We start from the raw sequence: 15,179 nt of genomic DNA, 5'->3' as shown, positions 1-15,179 counted from the left end.
TACAATAGCTCCATTTCCATACAGGTGCTATCAAGATTACATTTGTGGCTCCACAAGCCGTTTCAGCACACCTCCTGCAGCCTGCCTGCTGCACGCACTGACAGATAAGCCTTCTGTCTTGGTTTCAAGTGGTAAAACCCCAGTCCTCACCACCTCATATTTAAGATGCTTCAGAGGCAAATGCCCTAAAAGAGGACTGATATTTGGTGAAATATCTAAGGTGTGGGGGGCAGAATGGTGAGGCCGGACTCTTTACAGTGGTGAGTGGAGACAGGACAAGGGGAAACGGCTGGAAACTGCAGCATAGGAAGTTCTGCACCAATGTGCAAAGGAACTTCTGTACAGTGAGGTGAGGAGCACTGGAACAGGCTGCCCAGGGAGGTGGTGGAGTCTCCTTCTCTGGAGATGTTCAAGACCTGCCTGGATGCCGACCTGTGCGACCTGCTGTAGGGAACCTGCTTTGGCAGGGGGGTTGGACTCGATGATCTCTGGAGGTCCCTTCCAACCCCTACAATTCTGTGATTCTGTGAAATAGACCTGAGCTTTGATGTGTTATGCATGCTTTTACTAGAAACATCGTATCTATGAGTGGGATACAAACAAGAAACGGAAGGCAGGCAGCTAAGCCGGCATCATTGCATCAGTTCTAATGAGGCCCTGTGCAGAGAGCTGTGGCAGCATGGGCTGTATTTACAGCACTGATCTCTGGCAGGACTTCTGTTGGAGGAAACTGCCTTTCTTTTCTACAGATTAACTTCAATTACTATTTCTTCACGTTCATTGGTAGCTGTTACTATCTCACGAAACCGAGACGCAGCTATTCCATGTGCACAGGTTCCTTTTGCAGCAGGTAGCGCCAGCCAGGCCGCGTTTCCCAAAGCCGCGTCTGGCCCTGCACACACAGGCAGGCAGCAGGACAGGGCACAGAGCCCCTCCTGCTCAGCAAGGAGCCGGCGGAGGGGATCTGTTCTGCTGGGTGAGTCAGGGCAGAAAGCAGCTGGCGCCGCTGCACTGCCTGGCGCTGCAGCATCAGGCAGAACCTTTGCCCACAGTCACCGTGCGATCCGCCTGATCGGTTTCTTTCTGATTATCTGGGTGGAACTGGTGGAACGGTTTCGCTTACAATAAAACGACTCTACCCGTGGAATTACCCTAATTGACTACTTCATTTAGCTCCATGTGTGGGCATCTTGATTTAGAATAAGAGTAGTTTATACCACAGGATAAAGATAAACAGAAATTAGGCAGCCTTGTTTTAGATATCTGTTCACACTCAGAATTACTGGGAGTAACTCAAGGTGTAGACAAGTTAACTATTGCTAATTTAAATTCTCTTGGAATGCCAGTTTATTTTTTGTGAAGAATTTGAAAGTTCTTTTCTGTTCTTTTCTTTCTTAAATATGAACCTTCTGTGGGAAAACAAGTGCAATGTTACTGACAATCCCATAATTAGGACACCAACATGTCCACTGTTGGCACATTTTTGGGGGAGAGCAGGAGAGCAGCATGCATTATTACAGCAATCTGTTGCACTGCCTTCTGATCAGCACTCCGACTTCCTGTTATTGGAAAGAGGAAGGATGAAAGTGGAGAAGTAGAGATAGGATGAAAGAGATCTTCAATCACCCATTGCCAGGATGTGGTCACACGCTCAGAAGCAGTCAGCAGCTTCCACTTCTATTCCTAAAACAAATTCATACCCACCGCACAAATCTTTCTTGCTGACTTCCGGTTAAAGTTTGGCAGCAGGTTTTAAGGGCCGAGCATCTCTGCTGCACAGTGCTGAGTGCAGGACCACCATTCAAGGGGAGCAATCCAGTTTGGATAAGGAGAATTGAAGACATTGTTCCAGAGCAAAAGAGGCGCACTGAATGTCAGTATTAATAGTACTAGAAATTACTGTGACAGGCATAACAGAATACCAACCAAAGCCACTCACAGCTAACAGAGGGGTGAGGGGAGGTATTACTGAGCACCCAGAATCTTAAAAATTGTACCATTTTCCAAATCATTATTAAAAATGGCAAATACTTTAAAGTGTGAACACTTACATATCTGTGCTCAGAAGGTCATCTTCTCCTTCCTGCGCTCCCTAAGCAATGTGCAGTCAAACAGCCGGTGAATCCGCAATGAAGACTTCGGTATGCCACTGAATTGAAAACTAGTTCAGGCCCACAGATCATTCACATTCATATATTCAAAATGAATAAACATTGAACATTTTCTCCAGATTTGTCCAATGCCAGAAAACACTTAGTGTAATTCTGTACTTTGAACTTTTGGAGATTATTTCATCTTCTTAGCTTCCCTCAATCAGTATTCTCCCTTTACTTACAGTACACTGCTAATACTCGTGTTACATATTGGCTGTATGGGAGTGGGAGAATAGCAGCTCTTCCCAAATGATTCCAAATCCTCTCAGTTCGACTGTTCTATATTGGATTATGAGCCTTTTAAGTCACAACCTAAGTGAAAAGAAACAGATCTCTGATATATCCAGGGAACGGTTCGGCTGTCGGGCGGTGAAATGACTCTGCACAGTGCTCCTCAACCAGGACTGCTGTGGGGTTTTACCAACAGCAGAGCTGAATTAAGGCATCCTCAGCCCCAGCGGTACCGATTCCCTCTTCAGTTCTTTGCATTCGGCCCCAGTGGCCCATAAGCATTTAACAAAACCCACATCAGAAGGGTTTATTCCTGCCACAGATCAGTTGGTGGTTGTTGCAGGGCCTGTTTACACCATGGATCTAAAAACTATTACTGTGTAACTGAGGGCAAAAAAGGGCATGAAGTCATTTTGTCACATTGCCATGGAGGAAAGGAGGAAAAGTATGTACTGAGCTGCCTCTTCCCTGGAAAATCATTGCCTAAAAACGTGTTACGAAATTGTCACTAAAATCACTACTACCTCATTAAGCTTGAATATCAAAATGTGTTCAGTATTGTTTGTAGTTTACAGTTCAGTTCCACCCCCCAGTCAGTGGCAGAGCACTGTGATCTCAGATGAACTCATTCAGTCAGAAGCGTTTCCTGTGTATTAATAAAAATGTTTTAAATGAGCAGCCGCTGTCAGAAGCCAAAGAAAGCCTAAACGAAGGCTCTCATCTCTTGCCGCTTGAGCTTTAAGGAGTTTCAGATACAACCACATTTACACACACCGAATTCTGAGCGCATTTTCAGAGGGTCTGTTTTAACCAACCGGGGCATTTCCTGCAGGTTCTGGCTCTGGTTCATTCACAGAGCTCAGGCCTTCTGACGTTCAGAAGCACATCAACTCCAGCTCAGCAGAGCACATCTCGCTCGTCCCAGACAAGCTCAGTTGTACTTAATTAGCTGTCAGGTTATGCATCCCGTTGTTGACATTGACCCTGGTGGGGGCAATGCTGTGTGTGAGAGTGGTTTGGCTACGTCTCCTCCAGGAGGAGCACAGGGGAGCTGGCTGGATGGTTGTACCAGAACACTGCACCTGTGCTCAGACAGCTTGATGTCATCAGGTGCTGATGAACTTTCATGGCACTGCAGTTCACAGTTTGATATGAGTTGTTGATTCAGTCTTTACCTATAATTAAATAGATTTGGGGGAAATTTAAAAAGAGCAAACAGCACTGCTTTGGAGCCGTGTGACGCTGATACTCGTATGGACAAACAGAAAAGCTAACGGCTTCATCTTCTACATCATGCAGAGAAATAAGCATTACCTGTCTGCTGGCTTACCAAGTGAGCAGGGTTACTCTACACAGCAAAAGCCAGCTGTAGATGTAAATACTGTATGGTAAACTGCCTACCGATCACGTCTGTGCTTTTTATGCTGATTTATACGTGACATTTCTGAGATGCCGACAGCATAAAGAACAGGTTTTGCTCTGAACACAGTGCATTTTCTTCTTCAGAAGTAACAACAATCAATAGTATTGCGTAGAATGAAAAAACAGATACTGAAATTTTATTGTCACTAATAACAAACAAACAAAAAGACAATAACAACCAAAACCAACCCCAACTCAATAGTGAGTTGGGATTTGAGGGGCTGATTCAATCCAGCATCATAATTAGCTGGTCTTTATAAAAGCTGTTCCTGCCATGTTAGAAAATGTAGTATAGGTAACTTATGTGTGGGTTTGTTATAGAGAAGGTGGAAGTCAACAAACACATTTGTTCCCAAAACTTCATAGCACTGCAAGCGAAATGAGTCAGCAGAACATGATTTGGTCTTTTCATTGCAGCCTGCAGACACCCTGCAGGCTGGACGGGCTGTGAAACCTGAAGGAGCTCTGGGTGTCCCCATATTGCATTGGACTGACGGCCCTCAGAGGTCCCTTCCAACTCAAACCATTCTGTGATTCTATGACTCTAAAATATTCCATCCATCTCCAGGTTGCTCTGTACAGCTCTGCAGGTGTAGCCTAGGACCAACCTGCAGTCCACGCTTGCAGGTGAGCGCGCACCTGGGGAACCAGGCAGTGGCCTGGCAGAGCTGGGGGATCCCAGCAGACAGACATGGGACACGACCTGCTCCCACAGACCGAGCAGGAGAGCGCTGGGTTTCAGGCGCGTGACCTCCTGAAGCAGGCTGCAGCCTGACACTTTGCTTCTATCCTGGGTGAATGCGGCAACCCTTATCTGCAGCCGCAGCACAGCACTGGGCGGTGCTGGCAGCAGGAGTGGTTTGTGCAGCCACCGATGGCACAGCAGGGCTGGGGGAATGCAGCTCTGTGCTCATGGTTGGCAAACACGCACACGAAGAACAGCAGAGGGGTTTGGTGTGAGCTCCTGGCTTGAGGTGTGGCACTGACCCACAGATGGACGCAGCACTGTTCAGTGACAACAGCGTGCAGCTGATGATTTATTTGGGGTACTTTGCCTCCCATGGCCTGTATCACCCACTGGCGTGCTCCAATGGCATCAGCTATCAGGCTGCAATCAGAAAGAGCCACACGTTGCAAACACTTGAATAAAGGCTGAGAACCGTAAGGAACCGGGTGGGATGTAAATGCAAAAGCTTGCCGTGCCAAAATAACCGGCGGGATTTCCTTGAAAGGAACTTCCTCCGGACAGAAAGTGGAAGGAAGCCCCGTACGAACAGAGGCGAGCAGGCAGCGCCCGCCACTCAACGCGCCCGGCCGGGGCGTGCGGGGCTGCAGGGCAGCGCGGCGGGCGCACAGGAGGGCCCACCGGGGGGGGCGCACCGGGGGGGCGCACAGGGGGGCGCACAAGGCTCGCCGTGAGCGGCGTTCAGCCCTCAGGACGCGCACAGTGAGGCACGACGCTCCGGCACCGGGGAGCGACCGCCCACAGCCAGCGCCGCTCCGGGCCTGGGCGGATCTAACGGGGCTCGGGACACCGCAAGCCGCCCAGAGGAGCCGCCCCCCGGCACGAGCAACGCGAGCACGCGGCCCCGCGCAGGGCCGATAGCGGCGGCGGGCTGGCGGGGCGGTAGCCGGGCAGCACCGCCCACAAGGGGCGGGCGGGCAGGAGCCGCCATTCCCGCACTCGGAGCGGAGCGGCGGCGAGGCGGAGCCGTGCTCCGAAGCCGCCAATGACGGACGGCCGCGGGCGGAGGGCCGCTCCGCGGGGCGCTCCCCGCCCCTTCCCCTCCTCTCCGCGCAGGCCCCGCTGCCCGCCCCTCCCCGGGGCGCGGCGCTGCCCGGCGGGGCTCGCCCGGCGCGGCTCCGCGAGGCGCGGCCGCCCCTTCTCCGCCCCGGCGCCGGAGAGCGGCCGGAGGGAGCGGCCCTCCTTCCCTCCGCGAGGGCGGGCGGAGAGCGGCGGCGCCGCGCGGGAGGCGCTCCGGAGCCATGCGGGAGTACAAGGTGGTGGTGCTGGGCTCGGGCGGCGTGGGCAAGTCCGCCCTCACCGTGCAGTTCGTCACCGGCTCGTTCATCGAGAAGTACGACCCCACCATCGAGGACTTCTACCGCAAGGAGATCGAGGTGGACTCCTCGCCGTCCGTGCTGGAGATCCTGGACACGGCGGGCACCGAGCAGTTCGCCTCCATGCGGGACCTCTACATCAAGAACGGGCAGGGCTTCATCCTGGTGTACAGCCTGGTGAACCAGCAGAGCTTCCAGGACATAAAGCCCATGCGGGACCAGATCATCCGCGTCAAGCGGTACGAGCGGGTGCCCATGATCCTGGTGGGCAACAAGGTGGACCTGGAGGGCGAGCGGGAGGTGTCCTTCGGGGAGGGCAAGGCGCTGGCCGAGGAGTGGAGCTGCCCCTTCATGGAGACCTCGGCCAAGCACAAAGCCTCGGTGGACGAGCTGTTCGCCGAGATCGTCCGCCAGATGAACTACGCCGCGCAGCCCGGCGGGGACGAGCCCTGCTGCGCCGCCTGCGCCATCCTCTGAGCGCCCGCGGGGACGGACGCGGCCCCGCACCGCCCGGGCCGGGCACGGGGCGCCGCCTCCCGCCCGCCCCGCCGCGCTGCTCCGCTCCGGGCCGCCGCCGTAACGGGGCCGGCCGGGCGCCCCGACACGCTATGCAAGGTGGAGCGCGGCGCGGGGAGCGGCGCGTCCACCCGGACCGGGACCGGACGGAGCGCGGGGCGGCGCGACCGCCTGTGAAAGGATTCCCTATTTTGTTGACCTGCTGTATCCCGGGGGGTCCGCAGGAGATTGGCAGGGCGTTATTTTTTGATGGTTCTTTTTTTTGCGATCAGCTGTGAAAACGTTACAAGTCTGCACAATGTTTAGGTGTGCGTGCGTGTGTGATTTCGTTATTTTATCCCCCCCCTCCGGTGGGTGAGAGGGGCGTTCCTTCCTCTCCGGGCTCTGTCTGGGTCGGCGCTGCCCGCAGTGCCCCGCTCCGAGCGGCGCGGCCCCCCCGCCCCCCGCACCCCGTGCCCGCAGTGCCTTCCCCGCACCCCGTGCCGGCCGGTGCCAACCTGTGAGCGCCGCAGAATCCCCTTCTCTGCCACTCGGAACCCACACGCAGTTCCCTCTCGGTAATCGTGCCGAACAGGCCAGGACAAAAGGGCCCATTGTTGGTGGGATTTATTTCTTGTTTCCACCCGAGCCTTTTAGCTGTAATTTCCACGTCTTGCAAGTTTGGCCTTCATTTACTTCAAATTTGTGAGAATTCAGCATTTTGGGACTTGGTGGGCTTTTTTTTCCGCCTCCTTCTTTGTGTTTTATGATGATTGTTGTGTGGGGTGAACCTCCAGCCAGCAGCGGAAGAAATCTCAACATTGCGACGTACCAAGAAAATTCTAACACCTGTCCTTTTGATTCCAGACCTGCAGTTAAGAGATGTCTATCCATTTTAAGAATTTTAATACAGATGCTGTTTTTTAGAAAACAACTTTGTGCGCTTCTGTGTACTACGTGGAACAAACGTTAATTGTTAAACGTTAATTACATCGGCTGTTAATCCTGGTTCATAGCATAGTCACAGTAAGAAGGGTGTGAGGGGCTTCGTTTAGCTGAGGATGGTGTTTAAACAAAACGGCCAAATGCCGAAGCCCAAGGTGACTGAATTGCCAGTAGAACAGTAAGACAGAATTTCACTTGTGTTCGGGTCCCGGTCCTGTGTGAAGGCAGCCGGCGCGGAGCGCTGCGCTCAGCGGGCAGCTGTAGGAAGCCCTGTGCTGTAACAGCAGTGTCTCGGAAGGTTAGCACCCTGTTCTTCGCTATGGGCGGCCTGGTTTGGTAGAGCAAGAGTCTGAAAGTCAGTTATTTATGACATCTCAGCTTTTCATCTCTTTGCATTTTAATGCCTGGAAATTGTGGTTTCATGATTTGAAGAGGGAGCGGGGTGGGAGGACGCTGTACCTTCAGTGAGCTGGGGCACCTGGGCTTTGCTGTTCTCCTTTACCTTTCTCTCTTAGCTCCTCTTCAAAGATTAGCACACAGAAAGTGCAGCTTTCTCTCCCTGCCGAGAAAACTTGAAATTGTCTTACTGCATGAAAGCAGAAATTGAGCAGTGCTGCATGAAGGGTTTTCAGTTAGGCTGGCGCGATCTGGCTGCCTCGATGCCCAACACCGATCTGATCATTTCTTCTTTTAAGTAGGAAAGCTTTCTGCTTCAGCGCTGGCTGAATTTGTTAAATTCACCCCAATGATTGACATTGAAATTACAATATTATGTTTTAGTTGAAGATTGAGTATTGATTTTAGCAGCATCCAATACCTACTAAAAAATTGGATGCTGAGTATTAGGGGCTTCTTTTAACAGGAATGATGCATTGGAAAGAAAGCTTGACTGCAGGCTTATCTTGCACTGAAGTTTACGGAAGAAAATTTGCCATAAATTCACATTTCAGCTATTGCGATGGTCAACGTTTGCCTTAAATTCAGTGAGACTGTGTAGTGCTCAGCACCTAACCGGCCTCGTGCCAGATCGATGTATTGAAAGCAAGTCGTTCAGCTTGGTAAAAGCAGTTCTCTGCAGCAGACAGCAGATTTGTCATGTTTCGTAGTGCCTCCTGTTTTCCTGTTGCCCGTGTTGTGATTGAGGAATGATGTACAAATGGATGTTAGCAGCATACGGTGGGACGCAGAGTCCTGTGTTCCTTAGCCTGGCAGAGCAGCTGAAGGCAACTAAGGAAACTCTGGACTGTGCTGGCTTTTTTTGTAGCTCTGCTCTTAATTCTTGCCAAAAAGGGGTGTTCGTCAAACGGCGAAGGATTAGAGAAACCATGGCGTGGGTCTGACGGAGTTCTGAATGTATGGAGGTGTTCAGTGTTCTCTATGCCTCGGTGAGGACAGCACAAAAGTAGAACTCAGTGTTTGATCTTCCAAATCCTCTGAAGTGTTCTGGTGCTTGTTAAACATAGGCCTTGTCTATCAAGTAGAAACAAAATCACACTGCTTTAACTTGACTGAATAATGAAAGCTATATTTGCTTCTACACTAGAAAAAAAATGTTGTATCAATATGAAGGTACTCTTTTATTCCTTTTCCCTGTGGGAATATGTTATACCAGTGTCAATACAAAGGTGGTATATAGTTCTTTTCACAGTGAGAATTGCAAAAATGTAATCGATTTGGAAGAAAAATTACATTCCCAGCCAGAATACTTCCTGACAGTGCAGAAATTGTATAAACAAGGCCTTGGTTTAAGGCTGGTCTTATGACCACATATTTTGCTGTACATAATGATGGTATTTTTAAAAATCCAAGCTTGTTCTATCGCCAGAAAGCATGCCTTTGAAATCCCAGTCTCTGTGATTGTAACCATGCCGTATTCCGGACTTCGTTGCAAATACAAGTGTGGTTCTTCCCAACCCCTGCTCAGGCTCTGTTGATGTGTGCAGTTCTGAGGGCGGTGCTCTGGCTGTGGGACTCCTGGAGGTTCTGCTGCTCTCAAAAGAATGTGTGGCAGGCTTTTGTCAAAGAGCATTTATTTTCATTAAAGGGCAGCTGGCTCTTTGTGACCTCTTCATCTGGATCCTCCTCGCGTGCAGGTGTTGCTAAGTTTCGCGTTTCCTCGAGGAGTGACACAATGCAAGACCTTCCATTTTCTCCAAGAGCTTTGTGTGAAAAGGAGCGGCGTCCTTGAATCCTCTGCCATTCAGCTCCCCTGGGCGGCCATGGGAAGCGTTTGGAGCAGCGTGCCATGAGGAGCTCTGCGACTCACATGAGTAGAGCAGGCAGCCCGGGAGCCTTCGTGGCAGAGCTTTGCTGTACCCTGGAGGACTGCTGCCATCAGCGCCCGTCCGCGGGCTGAAGAGAGACTGCTCTGGAAGCAAGGATGTGTGTGCGCTGTGTCAAAGGTGGGATGGTCTTCAGTAATGGCCTTCACAGCCCAGAGCCTCGTCAGCAGCATTTATAGCTTCGTACAGAACGTCTATGTCAAAAAGGCTCTTCTGTCATATTGCTGTAACATCGTGGTCTGAAATCTCATTTTTTAGGAATTCAGCATCTGCCTGACTCCTAAAATCTTTTATTTGGAAGTGAGGAACTCTGAGAAACATATGCACGTGTATGAGAGTGATGAAATAGCGATGGTTCGAACGGTTAAAGGTGCCTGAGTGAGCTGAGCCCAGACACCTGGGGTGCAGCACTGGGCCGCCTTGGTCTGGCTTTAACTACTCCTCACACTGTGCCAGTCTGTAATGGAGAAGCTCTCTGTGTTTCCCAAGGAAGAGTGGTTGTGTGTGGTGTGTGCTTGTGTGTTTCTGCTGACATGGCTGGAGTCAAAACTCTCATCCTTAGCACCAGCGACCTCAGCCTCTGTGGTCTCCGTGCTGCACACTGTCACTACTGCACGGAGAAAACACGCAGTGAAACCTGAACTGCTGAGAGATGCTGACATTAAAATTTCTCTGTAGCAGTCTTATTTTTGGGGGGTATGAGTACTCTAACCAAAACATTGGGTGCTGATATAATATTGTTGATGCCAAGCGTGGTGATTCAAGTAGATGACGTACTGTGCAAAAACCAAACACTATAGATAAATACTTAATCTGCAAAATCTAACGTGTCTTAGATCCTATCTAAAAGACTGTAAAATTAGAAGTGAATTAACTAGAACTTGTAAGCTGTTCAAGTAAGTCTTAAAAGATTGGAAGCAGCTGTTGTGCAGTAACTTTAATATCTCCACAGCATCTGGGTCTTTGGGAAGTTTGGGCTCAGACAAGGCTAAGTGGTCTGGAGTCCAAAGCTTTGTTTTGACAATCTGGGCAAAGGGGGGTTTTAGAGAGTGTCAGACGTGTAACTTCAGCTTTAGTGATTTAAGAAAACATTTTACTTCTACAAAATTCTTTGGTTTTGAGGGAACATTATAAAAAGTGCCTAATGAATAGATCTAAAGTCCAGGTAATGAATTTCAGATGTTTCTGCTGCAAGAAATCCCTTGGCAAACAGTCTGATCAGTGACACTGATTTTGGTGGTGTATGGGAACTGCTGAATCATGGCCTGAGCCTCTGATTGACCACCTGAGGTGAGCCGTGAGTCAGCCCTGGGAGCACAGGTGAAGGCAATTCTCCTGTGCTGGGCTGTGCCTCCCCTGGAGCCCATTTAAGAGCTGACTGCCACTGGGGAAGGGTCTCTCTTGGAGATTGCTCCTCCTGGAGTCTTCTCAGCGAGCCCAGGACAAGGGTAAGCTTTTCATCCATTCTTCTGTGGTGTGATAATCTGTTTATCCAAACTTTTCTGTTAATTTCTTAATTATAACATCTGTATATTCATTGTTTATACAGGTGGGTTGTTGCCTTTTTGTGTTATGGCACTATGATGCAATGGAATGCTTGAGGTTATTTGTGAGGATGGTCGTTAATCAGCTTTCAGGGAAAAACAACCCACCAAAGAAGTGTTTTCCCTTTGAATTGGGAATTGAGAAAGGTGCAGGCCAGCATTTGTATCGGTATTCCTTTGCCAGTTTCTCTCTGGTATGTCAGTGTTATACTTTGTTTCTACCATGCTACTGTGAAACCAATTAAATATTTGGTGTGAATACCTACAGATTCATGTTATTTTGCTAGAGTTACAGGTAAGACCGTAAGCACTGAGCTGCGGGTGTATGCCTGCATTTGACCTGCTGTTATTAATAGGCAGGATTAGCAGATATGGACACCAGCGTGGGTGTTTGGAAAGAAGTCTCAGTTTTGCCATTAAAAGTTCTGCACTGCAGGTGTTCCTGAGGCTGTCGGTGAGCTGTGTGCCCACTTGTGTTCTGCAGAGTGAGGGCAGGCAGCAGGAGGTGTGTGGCCGGGGGCAGGGGCACGGTGCGTCCCTGCTCACAGCCAGCATTTCGGTTCCTCGCCTTCTTGCTGTCTCCAGGCGGCTTACAGCACCTGTGCCGTGAGGAGGGGTGAGGCCTGGCCTGCTGGCTGTCAGGTGCCCCCTCGCCCTGTGGAGTGCCGTGCCCTGCTTCTGCCTCCCTGCTTCATTGTGAAACTCCTGTATACTTGAGCACGCCTGTTCTGCTTTCCACACCTCCATTTTTGCACTGTGTGTTTTGTCAAAGCATCACTTCTGGTCCGGGTGCGCTGATTTCTCCTGAGGTTTTCAGACTGGAGTTGCAGTACCAAATGAAATAAAGGAAGAAGATGGAGAGAGAGTAAGGATGCTGCAGAAATGTTTCTTGCAAGAGGATGTGACCTTTTTCCTTTAAGACAGAGGCAAACATTGGAAGCCAATTTTTCAATGAATGTCTAGCAGAGATCTTAGTTTAATTAAGCCTTATGCTTAATTCAGAAGAGACACTTAAGAGCACTTTGAGTTGGAGGCAGAGCACTTGGATGATTTCAGAGAATTATCTTTGCCACTTTCACCACCTGGTACACGTGCTCTGTATTCGCTTTTGTGTGTCCAGAGAGCTGGCATGCAAGAGAGGTCTTGCATAGGTATCCTGAAAGTGCTTTTCACATGTGCGTTCTATGGATGGATTCTGGGGGTGAAAGCAGAATCTTTCTGGGTATTTTTTTTTTTGTGTGTATTGTTTTTAAGAAACTTAGGTGACTTCTGTTTAAATTCCTCAGCTGTGTTGTGTTTCTGCCCCTGCACGTCACGGCTGGTGTGCTGGAGAGGCCTATTTCTTCAGAAATCTGGGGGTGATCACAAGTCGCACGTGTGCTTTTTTCAGGCCCGTAGCAAAAGTCAGTTTGAGGGTTATTGTATGTGTGTCCCCATGACGTCCTGTGCGCTGAACAGTCTCCTCCTGTGCGTTCCTGTGAGGCAGGAGTACGTGACCAAGGGCTGGCAGTGTGGGGCCTGTAGAACACGGCCTGGGGAGGACAGGGATCTCGGGTTTGTGGTGTGAGACAGGAGCATGCCTGCAGGGACGGGGTGCTCTGGGAGAGAACTGCTTGAAATTTTCTGTTTCATGGGTAAAATAATAGCCTTCTGTTAGTGTCTGTCATGGGCAGAGTGGCTCCTAACCTTCAGATTTACTTCTCTTTTTCCTCCCTGCTTCCTGGGTGAGTCTGTACTTCTGGGCTGCACGCAGCCGTACCCGCGCAGCTTGGGCTGACCTCTGATTTCATGTCTTGTAACCTATTGGGCACAAAACGCGCATTTGTAAAGGCTGAAATTCTGGATTAAATGTGCACGGTCTTTGGAAGGCCATCTGATGTCCCTGTGTGTTGTTACCGAGCAGCAGCAGTGTCTGTTGCACTACACAAGTTCATGAAAGCATCCATTTTTAAGCGAGTAGATGTCAAACTGGTGATGTGCTAAACAGTTATTGTTCTAAATCATACGTTTTCCCAGCCCAAATCTCAAAGAGGTGCTGAGGGGCTGTTGGGCTGTTCTAAGAGCTGATATGTATGTCATGCAGTTCATAAGGCCTTGTGAACATCTGCTGTGGATTTCATTGGTTCTGAGTGGATTCAAAACTGCAAAGAAAGTTTGTGCACCAGGGGTGATGTGACACCAGGTCTTCCTTGCTTCTGCACGCTATAGCTCACCAAAATCTCTGCTAACCTGGATGGGACTTGGCGATGGTCGCAGTGTGACTCAGCTGGGAGCCGTGTGTATTTAAGCATTATATCTGTGATAGTTTTATTCTGTGGATGAACTGTGGTGATGCTACATACCTCAATTCGGTATTGGGAGTTTCCTGCCAAGTTTACTTGATGATTAACGGAGTTAAGATGAAAGCATGCTAATGAAGTACTTGAGTAATTAAGTTTCTAATACTTGAGATCTTGATTTCCAGACTCTTTTGCATACTCGCCTGCATTCCAGACTGGCTGTTCTTCTGTTGGGTTCCTTGTTTCAAATATTGTGTTTCCCTTAGTATGGGTTCTGATTTTTCTTTAGCTGTTGGATCTTTTGTGTTTTTCTTAAACCACAGGAAAAAACAGGGAGAAGATTCGCATTAGAATTACTGTACAATCATGAGCTGCCTAGATTCCAGCAATACGTGCCCTACATTTTATGTATTTTTGCCATGAAAACAAGGAGAATACTGTATATTTAAGGTATTTCCAAGGCTGGGACTTTCAGCAGAGAAACAGCTTGAAAAAATTGATTTACCAAAGAATCAGGTCAGTGGTGGAGTGAACTAGAATGCTCATAGGTGCTTTGGTATTCATTTACTTACAGAATTACTCTGCTAAAACCCTTGAGCAAAAGTCACAAATTTCTGAGCATAAATATTTATGTATGCATACGAAGTTGTATCTGGTATCCACAATTTGGGAAATGTCCAGATTTCTCTACGCTGGGCATAGAAAACCAGGAATAAGGTGCCTACAAGCACTGAATGTTAGAGTAGTAGCATAGAAATATAGGCATGTATTTATACAGCCAATTAGGAGCAACAAAACAGAGTCCTCTTGTTCCTTTTCAGGCATTTTTGGCCTGGCACAAATTAATTTTCAGCATTCCTAAGCCAGAAAATCACAGCGGTTGTTCGGTGTGTGCAGCCTTGCACCAGCTGCAGGGGTGGCAACCAGTTAAACTAGTTGGAAGTGTCTGTGGTCAGTGCTGTCTGTGGGTGAACCTTCTAGCTCGTGTCTCACTGCTGCATTGCTCGTGATAAGTAAATTGAAACCAAACCTGCCTTGACAGAAACACTGAGAGTTCGAGGATGGGCATTCTTGGATTCCCTGGAGACTTTATGATTAATTGGAATTGCCCAATGTGCAACTGGTCATAGCTTGTTTCAGGTGTTGGTGGGATGCTGACTTCCTGTATCAGTCACTCAGGGGTTTTCAGCACTTATTTAACAGAAATTAATTGATGGGTAACCGGAGTTCATTTGGCAAGTGTGTTTGTGCATACTGATACGAAGGCATAATTGTAATATTCCAGGATGTAAACAGACCAAAGTGACGTGTTCAGTGCCCTGGCTGTCTACAGCGGATACAGTGGAGCTTCTAATGTAACTTCAGTGATGTGTTGGTGGACACTGTTAGGAATCCTAAGTAATTCTGCAGGGTTTTGAAGCCCAGTTTGTTCTAAATTGTGTGGTCAGTTTGAGAAAGAGCCTGTAAAAAAAACAAACAAACAAACAAAACCAAAAAAACACTGAAATATACTTTAAAAATAACATTGTTCTCTAATCATAGAATGGCCTGGGTTGAAAAGGACCACGATGATCATCTAGTTTCAACCCCCTGCTATGTGCAGGGTTGCCAATCACCATACTGGGCTGCCCAGAGCATCCAGCCTGGCCTTGAATGCCTCCAGGGATGGGGCACCACAACCTGAGCAGTGACCCTTTAAAAGAGTTCTGGGTTCTTACTGCACATCAAGTCCCTCTGCCAGTAAATGAGCTGAACGCTTTCACCACA

At 49.0% G+C, this 15,179-nt stretch overlaps 1 protein-coding gene across 1 annotated transcript; it reads left to right on the top strand.

Moving 5' to 3' along the window:
• The first annotated feature begins 5,663 nt into the window (after positions 1-5,663).
• RAP2B (RAP2B, member of RAS oncogene family) lies at positions 5,664-8,092 on the top strand. The gene has a single exon (XM_052687188.1). It carries the CDS (start codon positions 5,793-5,795, stop codon positions 6,342-6,344), a length of 552 nt encoding a protein of 183 aa, XP_052543148.1. The 5' UTR covers positions 5,664-5,792; the 3' UTR covers positions 6,345-8,092.
• Positions 8,093-15,179: the final 7,087 nt, after the last annotated feature.

This window comes from Tympanuchus pallidicinctus, unplaced genomic scaffold, assembly GCF_026119805.1.
Source record: "Tympanuchus pallidicinctus isolate F22 unplaced genomic scaffold, pur_lepc_1.0 scaffold22, whole genome shotgun sequence".
NCBI classification, from domain to species: Eukaryota; Metazoa; Chordata; class Aves; order Galliformes; family Phasianidae; genus Tympanuchus; species Tympanuchus pallidicinctus.
This window is presented reverse-complemented; position numbering and strand designations above follow the sequence as displayed.

Excerpts from the sequence above, each read along its gene's own strand:
- RAP2B (XM_052687188.1), top strand. The coding sequence starts at position 5,793 with ATGCGGGAGTACAAGGTGGTGGTGCTGGGCTCGGGCGGCGTGGGCAAG.